Raw genomic sequence first — 12159 nt, forward strand, 5'->3', positions numbered from 1 at the left:
GATACAGGGGTATTCATTGTTTTTTCTTGCAATTATTTTAGGATTAAAATTTTTTTAAAAGAGCTGGGGCAAAAAATCCATCTTTGTTTTAAAATTCTACATGATCCAGAATGGACTCCACTATAGTTAGAGTCACCAAATATTACAAATAAGGCTAAAGAGGCAAAAAGCAAACATCTACTTTTAAGTAGCAATGATAACCTGTTAGTCCACATTTCCCTCAAAAGCCATTAAGTTCACAGCAAGAAACCATTTCCTAGATGGAGAACTTAAGAAGTTTAAAGAACAATTCTTGGGAATTCCCTGGTAGTACAGTGGTTAGGACTCAGTGCTTTCACTGCCAGGGCCGTGGCTCAATCCCTTGTCAGAGAACTAAGATCCTACAAGCCATGAGGTGTGGCAAAGAAAAAAATAAGAGTTCTTCTATTATTACATAGATGTAGTGTATATAATCAGAAACAAATCTGAGTTATAATTAAGTTATAAAAAATAAAAGTCCAGAGGCAGAAGATACACTGCCTATATGTGGTGAACATAGAGGATTTACTTGCCAGAAAAAGTAACTGTTAAAAACCCTCAGAATTATTGCTCTATAATTGGGCAGATAAGATCTACTATTCAGTAATTTTATTCAATAACCATTACTGAACACTGATTATGTGCCAGTGGTCCTGTACTTAGAGTGCATAAAGGGTAAGACAAAGTCCTTGCCTTGAAGAACTCAGCCTATAAGAGTCTCTTATCAATTATAACTTAATTAAAAAAAATCCTCTATATGTCCTTATAAAATCCTTAATTTCTAAATTTAGTCTTAGTCTGTAGGCAACCTAGAGATCATTTGCAACTAGTATTTAAAAGCAATTACACTTTTCTACTTATTTTAAAAATCAATAATTTGCTTCCATAATATTTACAGGCCAAATTATTAAACTTTGTAATAAAGACTTTATTAGGACCCTATACAGAAGTTCCTTCCAAACAGACAAAAGTTTGAGGGAACAGGGAATCTTCCTCTGGGCTCTCCTCAGTCAAAGGCCTCTGCTAGTTTGAACCCTGACCGGGCAAGTTTCACTGCAGAAGCTGTCTTCAAGTACAATTAAATGAGGAGTCATGAAGAGCTTATTGTCAATCTATGAATTTCGTTTGCTTGTTTTCTCTGGCTGAAAGAATTCATAAATCAATCTGAGATTCGTCTCTTATTATGGGTTCTTATAAATTAAATCATAAATAACTCAATCTAAAAACTGTGACAATCCTGAATAATCTTAACCCCCGTAAAAGGATCTGTAAATCATAAAGGATGTGCTAAAGTTCAAAGTTTTTTTTGTTGTTTGGTTTGTTGTTAATTAATTAATTAATTTATTTTTGGCCGCGTTGGGTCTTCGCTGCTGCGCACGGGCTTTCTCTAGTTGTGGCGAGCGGGGGCTACTCTTCGCTGTGGTGTGTGGGCTTCTCATTGCAGTGGCTTCTCTTGTTGCGGAGCATGGGCTCTAGGTGCACGGGCTTCAGTAGCTGTGGCTCGCGGGCTCTAGAGTACAGGCTCAGTAGTTGTGGCACACGGGCTTAGCTGCTCCATGGCATGTGGGATCTTCCTGGACCAGGGCTCGAACCTGTGTCCCCTGCTTTGGCAGGCAGATTCTCAATCACTGCACCACCAGGGAAGCCCCATAAAGTTCAAAGTTTTAAGAAAAGCTTAGGAACCCACCATTTTATGTCTGGATGCCTGTAAGTAATTCTTAAACGGCTCACAAAAAAGATAAAAAAAGGATAAACATCGTGGAGACTCCTATTTTTCATTTCTGCTGAGAAGTACTGTACCACTTAGTTTAAATTGAGCAAAAGGTCCCACTTAAAGTGAGCATTACTGTTAATATATGCTGCTATCTTTGGTATTTCTTTTCTCTCAGATTAAAGAGAGATTAAGAATGACTAAGGAATTAACACAACATTGTAAATCAACTATACTTCAATAAAATAACTTAAAAAAAAAAAAAAAGAATGACAAGGGAGAACCTGTGTGTTAACTGCAACAGTTGTAACTAAAGTTTACAGAGTGCCTGACCTAAATGAAGCCTTTCTCTAACGCAAATTAAGTTGAGCCATTAGGATTCTGTATCACATGGGCTCTAGAACCACACCTGAACTTATATTATGCGTTAGAATTTACTGGAATTTAAAAAATATATATATTGTGACCTTTCAGGTTAAAAGAGGTTTCAAAATGATTTACTCAACAGAGACTTTCACAGCTCATAAATGTTTCAAGTTACTCTTGGGGAAACTTAGTTCATCACCTGAAAAAGTGATTTCACTTTTAACAAAAATAAATTTGAGTTTATTTTTAAGAAACAAAAGCATCCATTTCTTCTCCATAAAGCCTTTCGTTTGTCCTAAACCCGAGTTAAAACAGGAAATTCTATGGTCAATCAACCTATAAAACTATTTTCAAAAGAGACTATTTTTTTTTACTATCTAGAAATATTTTCTATAACTGAAATTAGCATCCTAATCACAGAGGTAATCTGAGGGATAATGTTCAAACCCTGGGTATGTAAGAAGGTAGTGCAAGGAGGTAGAGAACGGGAGACCGATGGCAGGAGATAAGCACAGGCGTGTACAAGGCCCCTTCCCACCCTGCCTGTGGAAATGCCCTCTTCTGTCCCCTGTGAACACAGATGAGCTGGGACAGCTTCCAACTGTGATAAAACCATGTTTTTCCTAGAATCACTTCAATGGTGGTTTTTTATTAAAAGAAGAACTATTCAAATGGATGGTAAGAAATTCAACTTGTATCAATACACAAATAAGTTTACTTAAAAACACCTCCGTGACATATTTTTAAAAGTTTCAGAATCTCTCCCCACCAGTGTCCATAAGCTAGAATAGGTTCACGTGAAACCTGCAGTCCGACCTAGGAGAATCAATAAGTGATCGTCTAGGTACTTGCTCAGACATTTCTCTTGTCACCGAAGAGACAGTCACAAACAAAACACATCTCTTGCCTGGTTGAGTAAGAAGAATCCACATAAAAGAGCTTCATAAAACGTCTATGAAGGAGAACTGGTAATATCAGAAGAGTTCCAGCACTTCAATTGAATATAATTCTCTATTAGTCTTTTCTTGATTTAATTTCTGTAGCTCACGAAAACTTACTTCAATCTTGTTGAGCTCAGAACAAATGCTTATCTAAAGAAAAAAGTTCCAAAATAACTTTTACCATAACTTGTACATATGGATAAATCCTCCACAATTACTTAGGGCTATTCCAAGAAAAATTTTAATAAATTATAATTTTGGTGCTTCTTGGTTACAAACAGAATTCAGTATAATCAAATAATTACATACCTGGGATTTCACAAACTTGTAAAGACTTAACAGTAGCCTTTTTGCTTCTGGTATCATTACCACAACAGTAAAATTAGCATCTAGAAGTAGACATATCCAATCCATAATCTGAAGATAAACAGGAAAAGAAGTTAAGATTTTAAATTTAATTTTAGGTTAATTCATTTTACAAAGTCCATAATAGTATCAAACAGTTATAAGAAAAAATAAGTCTTCTTTACAGAAGTCTGAACATTTTAGAGATGAAGGAATTTCTAAGCAATCTAAAAAGCCTCTTTTCTCCTTTTATACTTGTCATTTTACAAGCATAATTGGATCTTTTCCATCAGATTACTCAGTAAAAAGAAAGCCACAGTGATATTTAATCCAAGGGAGAGCTAGCACTTTTTATTTTAAAAAATTCTTGATAACTACTCGCAGCTACAAATAAAAGAACCCACTCATCTCCTATTCTGAAGTATACACTATGACCCAAGAATAAGGTGTCGTGTATTATAGATAAGCTACCAAGAACTAAAATAAAATTATTACTATACATTTATTGAAGTATCCTATGTAGTCTACACCTTCAAATGGTGTTGTTAACATGCAAGTATCAGTGTCATGAAAAAGCATTAAGGAAACCAACTATCCATTTGCAGGGAGGGGGGAAAGCTGATACCTATGTAACTCTCTACACCAAAATAAACTTTATGTGTATCAAAGAGTTAAAGAAAAGGAAAAGAAATGTACTAGGGAAAGGAATAACACGGTATCAGTCTGTGGAGCTCCTGCCAATCTAATCAGGAAGAAATGTTAGACATGCCCAGATTGAGGGACATTCTGCAAAATAAATGGTCTATATTATTCAAAAATATCAAGGTCACTGAAGTAGACAGGGTAAGCTATTTTTCACTCTTAGAGTGGGAAGGGCCTTAAGCATGGCATACCCAAAAAGAAGCCATAAAGGAAAAGCTTAACAATTTTGACAGCATGAAAATTAAAAACCCATCTATGGCAAAAATTACACTAAAGCAAGTAAAAAAGAGTGATAGGAAAAAAGTATTTGTAATACACTTCATAGAAACAGACTAATTTCTCTTAATATACGAAGAATAATTTATAAGGCAAAATGAAAAAGACAGGAAATGCAATAGAAAAATTGAACAAAGAACCTGATTAGGCAGTACACAAAAAGGAATATAAATTGGCAAGAAATGATGGTCCACCTTTCTTATTATCAAAGAAATGCAAAATAAAATAAAACACTTACTTGTTACCTACTTGACTAGCAGAGAGTAAGGTCTCATCTTGGTGGCCATAGTACCTCTTGTCACAGCCCTTTGGAAAGGTAGCCTGGCATTTTTGAAACTAAAAATGCATGCCCCTTTATCCAGTAATTTCACTAATGGGAATTTACCCAACAGGTGTTCTCTCATAATACGTAAGAATATTTCTATAAAGATGCTCACTGAAAGTTTGTTTACAATAGCAAAAAACTGTAAGCAATTTAAATGCCAATCAATAGGGGACTAACAAATTAAGATTTTCTATAAAATCAAATAGTATGCAGTGGTTAAAAAGAATGTGGCAGATGTATATAGCCTGATTCAGAAAATGTGTAAAATGTAGCAATGAGTGAAAAAAAACAAGCTGCAGAAAGCATGCGCGTGACCTAATTTGCATTAGAAAGAGAAAGATTAGGTACAGAAAGCAAATTTCTAGACATAAATGCAACTCTTAGTATTGGTTATCTCTAAGAGAGACTTGGGATTATTAGGTTATTAGGAGGACACTTATCACTCTTTCCCAACGAAGCTGAGGAAATTCTTGAAAAGGGTCACAATAAATAATCAGAAATTTAAGATGAATTTGAGTTCCTTAGTATAGAATTATGGGTCTAAAAAATCCATCTACCAAATTGAGTGATCCACTCCAGTGGTTTGTGTACCTGGTGAGGGAGGAGGGTCATAGGAACCACGAGACAGGGAGAAATCAGTTCCTGGATTCCAGATTCTGATACTATATATATATAAAACCGTTTTTTTTTTTTTAACATATTTTTCCCAGCATCAGATCAAAATAAAAAGATTACCTCACCTGGTTCAGGGTTGGAGGGTGTATTCCAGGAAGAGTCATAGTAGCATTTTCACTACACTTCAGATAAAGGAAATACAAATACTGGAGAAATAGCTAGGCGTTGGGGGGGGAAAAAAAACAATCACTTTGATAGAAAAATTTTCTCTATGTAAAGCTAACAAAGAGACTGGAAAGGATTTTAAGAGGCTACTGAATTTAACTGTACATCAAACAAATATGCTAGACATCAGGGGACACAAAAATGAATCAAATGCACTCCCTGCCATCAAAGAAGAGTTCATTTGGTTTGGGAGGGGTGGGTGAGGAGCTTATTTTGTTTGTAAATAATAAGTAGAGAAGAGAGAATCCTTCTCCAGGCAATTCTTTTTAGTTCCTACTCGTTTCTAACTTAGATGGATGAACCCGGCCTTCGGGTTTGGCACCAGGAACACGTCAAGCTCTGCCTCCTCCACTTCACTCTAGTCTCCCAGGCACGATTTTTCACCTTGAGGGCTGGGAAACCTCTTACTCAGATGAAAGAACTTTATAACCTTTCGAATGCCCTAGAAGCTGGGTAGAGTTAAGGAGCAACACTTAACCCAGAAATAAAATCCTGTAGGATTCGTAAGAACACTCACAGTGATGTGTTGTGCTGGGATGTCCTTCAAATGAGGCAGAAGAAACGTCTCGCTATATGCTGAATGAAGAATTGCATTTCTACTTGGGAATAAAGGAAAATCTCATTTCAACCAATAAAGGCTTTTCTACTGAAATAATGAGTAATTCCCTTCCCCAGTAACATTTTTCTAAATTTATACAAAAGTTCTACTTTTCGGGCTTCCCTGGTGGCACAGTGGTTGAGAGTCCGCCTGCCGACGCAGGGTACACAGGTTCGTGCCCTGGTCCGGGAAGATCCCACATGCCGCGGAGCGGCTGGGCCCGTGAGCCATGGCCGCTGAGCCTGCGCGTCCGGAGCCTGTGCTCCGCAATGGGAGACGTCACAACAGTGAGAGGTCCGCGTAGCGCAAAGAAAAAAAAAAAAAAGTTCTACTTTTCTAGAAGAGTGCTATCGCTGAACATTCTCCTCGTCACTAGAGATCATCTGGAATACTTTGCTATTATAGATAATTGGTGTTTATTTAGTATACTAATTTTTAGAAGTGATAGAGCTTCTTAGTATACCTTCTTAAATAAGAAGGTTTAAGTAAGTTGTTTGAACACAGCATTGAATGTAATCCATTTTCAAGCAGAAACTGAAAAAAATTGAAAAAAAGAAAAGGAAAAAACCACCTTAAATTATCTAATTACCCCTTAGTTTTTGCTTGGCATTTGACTACAACCCTGGGAAAGAGACAATACAAGGGAAATGGTTTCAAAGGATACAGTAGCGCTGCTCTTTTCCCTGTAACAGGGCATGAAGTGCTCTCCTCTGTTGCAGCCTGAGGCTTCTCAATCAACTCCTGAGCACAGTTCTTACAGTTATCTTCTTCAGGACTGAAACCATTTTGAAGAATTTCAGTTTGTTCTTCTATTTCCCCATCTTGTATAGTAGCAGTATAGTCAGAAACTGACTCCATATTGATATCTGTTTCTTGAAGACTGTCATCACCAATGCTATCATGTTAATTGAAAGCAGGAAATAATTCTTATCAGTAGTTGAACTTAGTGGAAAATTTCTCATTTTCTAAGACTTTAAAGTTTTAGAAATAAAATAAAACAATAGATTAAAAATGCAGTGAACGGGGCTTCCCTGGTGGCGCAGTGCTTGGGGGTCCGCCTGCCGATGCGGGAGACGCGGGTTCGTGCCCCGTTTCGGGAGGATCCCGCGTGCCGCGGAGCGGCTGGGCCCGTGGGCCGTGGCCGCTGAGCCTGCGCGTCCGGAGCCTGTGCTCCGCGGATGGGAGAGGCCACGGCAGTGAGAGGCCCGCATAACGCAAGAAAAAAAAAAAAATGCAGTGAACGTAAAGGACCATCAGCTTCTAACTTACCTCAAGAAAATTTTTAAGCAAGCACAGGTGACTGACTCAGGGATGTCAGGGAACTGCTGTAGGCAGAGCTGTAGGATCTGCACATCTGTCTTTTCTAAGGCAAACTCCATTAAGCCAGGGCACAAGCTAAGACCAAAAACATGAATCATTTTTAATATATTAAGAAACTCTCAATTGCAAATAATTCATAAGGCTTCTTCAGAGTATAAAAATCAGAAATGCAAAAAACAAGGTCAAAAGAGTTATGTGTATCAAGTTTGGTGTACAGAAACATTTACCTGTATAGAAACATTTACCTGTAAGAAAGCACACGCGTTTGGATAAGCTGCATCAGACAGTTCCGAGGATAAAATGATGGTTCTGCTTTGTATCTTCCCAGAAGTCCTATTACTACATCCCCAATAATAGTATGAAAGTCAGGGGTCCGCTTAACAGCCAAAAATTTACGCAGTTCTACTTCAATATGTTTTTCTGAATCTTTCTGAAAGGGCAGAAGTAGAGTTCAGTGTGGTACCTTAATAAATGTCGCTCTGCACTTAAAAGTTCCTAGCTTAACACTGTCTTAAATCACTAATAGCATTCATGCATTCCTGTGAAACTGGAGCTGATACCACAATTTACTGGACAAAGACAAAATACAAAGAAAAAATAAAATAACTCAAGGATTTAGAAATCAAAATTTCTAAGAAGCTCAAAAAAAAAAAATTCTAAGAAGCTAAATTACAAACATTCAATGCAAAGGTGAATGAGATATGAGGCCACCACCATCACACTGATCTCACAAAATGCTAAGTGAGAGTCAAATAAGCCAAAGCATCACTCTGACAACCTCAATATACTAGACAAATGTTAGCCATAGCTCTAAAAATGATCACAAGAGGAAGACAGAATAAAAAGTACATAGGATTTCTTTTAACCATGAGTTGATTTTTCGTATTTCTAATATTTTAAAATTTACCTGTATGGCTGCTAAGAGTTGTGTGGATGGTGGAACCTCCAGCTGTACACTCACTTCAATTTTCCTTCTCCTTAACTGGAATTCAGTAAATTGATTAGGATCTCAAAACAACACAGAAGATGCAATAGACATTTAGAAGAATATAAAATGTCCCAAAGACACTGGCACACTTTTGCTCTAATCACAAACTTTTTTTTTTTTAATTTATTTATTTTTGGCTGCATTGGGTCTTCGTTGCTGCGCCTGGGCTTTCTCTAGTTGTGGCAAGTGGGGGCTACTCTTCATTGCGGTGCGCGGGCTTCTCATTGCGATGGCTTCTCTTGTTGCGGAGCACGGGCTCTAGGAATGTGGGCTTCAGTAGTTGTGGCATGCGGGCTCAGTAGCTGTGGCATGCGGGCTCAGTAGCTGTGGCTCGCAGGCTCTAGAGCACAGGCTCAGTAGTTGTGGTGCAGGGGCTTAGTTGCTCCGGGGCATGTGGGAACCAGACCAGGGCTCGAACCCCTGTACCCTGCATTGGCAGGTGGGGATTCTTAACCACTGCGCCACCAGGGAAGTCCATTCACAAGCTTTTTTAGGGTTTGGTTTTCTTATAGTGAAAAGTGGGTCTATTTCAACTTTTTGTGTTTTGTTTTGTTTTGTTTTGTGGTGTGTGGGCCTCTCACTGTTGTGGCCTCTCCCGTTGCGGAGCACAGGCTCCGGACACGCAGGCTCAGCGGCCACAGCCCACTGGCCCAGCCGTTCCGCGGCATGTGGGATCTTCCCGGACTGGGGCACGAACCCATGTCCCCTGCATCGGCAGGCAGATTCTCAACCACTGCGCCACCAGGGAAGCCCTATTTCAACTTTTAACTTAAATATCTTTAAGGTTTTAAGGTTTTCATTTTTTTTTTTTTTGCGGTACGTGGGCCTCTCACTGTTGTGTCCTCTCCCGTTGCGGAGCACAGGCTCCGGACACGCAGGCTCAGTGGCCATGGCTCACGGGCTCGGCCGCTCCGCGGCATGTGGGATCTTTCCGGACCGGGGCACGAACCCGTGTCCCCTGCATTGGCAGGCGGTCTCTCAACCACTGCGCCACCAGGGATGCCCTAAGGTTTTCATTTTTTAATAAATAAAATCTCTATACTCAGGAAGGTATTATTACTAATTGCAAACTGGTCCATTTTTACACCTGGGTCTTACACACATGCCCATAAAAACTACTAGACGACATGTGTCACTTTCAGATAAGGGCTGTCAGGTTACTGGGTTCAAGCTTCAAATCACCCCATCATTAAGAGCAAGTTGTAAGAGTTGTACAAATATGAATTATTAAAATAATTCAGCCTTTTCTGTTTTTTAACATCTGTAGTAACATTTCTATTTCAACTACCAAACTTACGATTCTCTTTGACTGCTCTGAGTTCTGAGATCCAAGTCCATATCCCTGTGATGTTTCCCAGTTTACAAAATGAGTCATGGCATGAATGTCTATGAAAACACAGAACACACAATTTCTGGAATTTTTTGACCTGTTGGTATTTACCCAGCCAATCAATCAAACACGAACAATAAAACAACAACCACTCACGCACAATTCAAAAGCGGCTTTAAAGTCCACTTCATTCTACCAATAACCTCAGATCAGTAAATCATAATATCCTAAAAGGCTATGTGCCCAACAGATGAGGCCACTGGTAAACCAAGGAGGGAAAAAGCATTACTGATCTTGTCTGCAGGACTTTCCCGTTGCCCCTAGAGTCAGAACACTGGCGCTCAAAATGCAGCGTAGCTCTTTAACCTGCAGCAGTATCTGCAATGTGGACTGTTCCCAAGGTAGCTTCCTGACCAATAAAATCTGAATGAACACTGGCAAATTTCAACATTAAGAACAGGTTATGCAAACCGATAGCTGTGAAAATCTACATATCAAACTAGAAGTTTATAAAATGGTTTTTAGTAATAAAACATTTAAGTTCCTACCTGGATCTTGACTATGCTTGAGTTTTCCAAGAGCACCTGCTAATGATGACACCTCACACTTGTATGGGATTACAGTTAGAAATTTTCCATGTAGCATAAACAAATTTTCCCCATGATACCAGAGCTACAAAAAAGTTATCAAAAATGTAAGCAATCCTTTTTCTCTTCTAAGATCTGATTCAACAAAGCCATATAACTTATAACAATAACTTGTGGTGGAAGTAATCTTAATATAAAAGAAAAGGATAAGGTGAAGTTAAGCAAATTTCCAGAATAATCTCATATGTTCAATTTATTAATTGAGGTAGGTTTACAAAGCTCTTACTTTTGCCCATGTCTGAATAAAGCATAATTTAAAGATAATTTCTTTTGACTCATAAAAATTTGATCAACACATATATTTAAAATAAATGAATTGTTTAAAATAAATATTGTCAGTATTACACATCTATTAACGTGATACACACAAAGGCTACTGTAACACAGGCAAACTGTTTTGACGTACGAAATGAAAAAAGCAGAATTTAAGTTTCTATGTCATGATCTCAATTATAAAATTGTAAAACTGAGACAGGTATATGAACAAAAAGCTGAAAGGAACATGGAAATCAAAAGTGAAGTTTGTTAGAGCAGTGGAATTGTGAACGGCTAATTTTGTGAAAATTACTTGTTTAAATATAAATTAGAATTCTATGCTAAGAAACATAGTCTCCTTATCGTCTAATTACAATGATCAACAACATCATATATCTTGATTTATTTATATCTTATATTCACTAAACAACCAATACTTACTGAGTATCTTTGTTAAGCACTGAAGATATGCTGGAGAACAAAAAAGACAAGGTCCCTTGCCTCAGAAAGTTTATAGTCTGTCTGGTCACCTCAAATTTTAATTCTTTAAGTATTCTTATGTAATTCCATGATAACATTTAACATATGACCTAAAAGACTAATTTATTAGGCAAAGTAACAGCCCTTGGATATAGTTCAAAATACAAAAGTAAAAAGATCAAACCAAAGTGAAATTAAAAAATTTTGTTAACTAGCTAACTGTTCTCTCCTGATCTATAATTAGCATATAATTTAGTCTTTTGAAAGTGACAAACATAAGGAAACTATAAAAACAATAACCAAATTAAATATAATCTTGTAGGTGGAAAATATTTAATTTATTTTAATCAAAACTGATAAAATATTTAGATCCGAAGAGGTCTCTTCCCTTACAGTCTATTTGTCAGACACAAAAATAAGTACATTTGAAAAAAACCCCAAAGTGCAAAAACTTACTTGACCGCTGGTCCCTTGTGGTAACTCTTTTGAAGTCTGTAGTGTTTGAAATTTTGTATTCCATATGGAGAGGCATTCTATAAAATAAGACATACAAATTCAGAAGTTGGGACTTCTCTGGAGGTCCAGTGGTTAAGACTCCGCACTTCCACTGCAGGGGGTGCAGGTCTGATCCCTGGTCAGGGAACTAAAGATCCCGCATGCCTCGTGGGGCGGCCAAAAAATTAAAAAAAAAAAAAAAAAAAAAAAAAGTTCCAAGTTCAGAAGTCAGCCAAATATATATCTAGGGTGCTGGGGGTGAGGAGAAGGGAGGGAGGGAGGAGGGAAGTCATAGTTAAACACATAAGTCTTGCTTTATTAAGAATAAAAATGGGGGCTTCCCTGGTGGCGCGGTGGTTGAGAGTCCGCCTGCTGATGCAGGGTATACAGGTTCGTGCCCCGGTCCGGGAGGATCCCACGTGCCGCAGAGCGGCTGGGTCCGTGAGCCATGGCCGCTGAGCCTGCGCATCCAGAGCCTATGCCCCGCAACGGGAGAGGCCACAACAGTGAGAGGCCCGCATA

At 38.2% G+C, this 12159-nt stretch overlaps 1 protein-coding gene across 1 annotated transcript in view; it reads right to left on the reverse strand.

The window, feature by feature from the left end:
- Positions 1-2728: 2728 nt before the first annotated feature.
- The window catches only part of NOL11 (nucleolar protein 11), a 20482-nt gene continuing 11051 nt past the window's right edge, over positions 2729-12159 (reverse strand). Inside the window, exons 8-18 of the mRNA XM_007456787.1 lie at positions 11599-11675; positions 10309-10432; positions 9728-9816; positions 8350-8424; positions 7688-7872; positions 7392-7517; positions 6787-7017; positions 6042-6120; positions 5425-5517; positions 3346-3453; positions 2729-3186 (exon numbers count right to left, since the gene is read on the reverse strand). Of these exons, the coding sequence (XP_007456849.1) occupies positions 3070-3186; positions 3346-3453; positions 5425-5517; positions 6042-6120; positions 6787-7017; positions 7392-7517; positions 7688-7872; positions 8350-8424; positions 9728-9816; positions 10309-10432; positions 11599-11675 (1304 nt within the window). The 3' untranslated portion in view covers positions 2729-3069. The remainder of the gene's footprint in view (positions 3187-3345; positions 3454-5424; positions 5518-6041; positions 6121-6786; positions 7018-7391; positions 7518-7687; positions 7873-8349; positions 8425-9727; positions 9817-10308; positions 10433-11598; positions 11676-12159) is intronic.

This window comes from Lipotes vexillifer, unplaced genomic scaffold (genome assembly GCF_000442215.2).
Source record: "Lipotes vexillifer unplaced genomic scaffold, Lipotes_vexillifer_v1.1 scaffold299, whole genome shotgun sequence".
Lineage (NCBI taxonomy): Eukaryota > Metazoa > Chordata > Mammalia > Artiodactyla > Lipotidae > Lipotes > Lipotes vexillifer.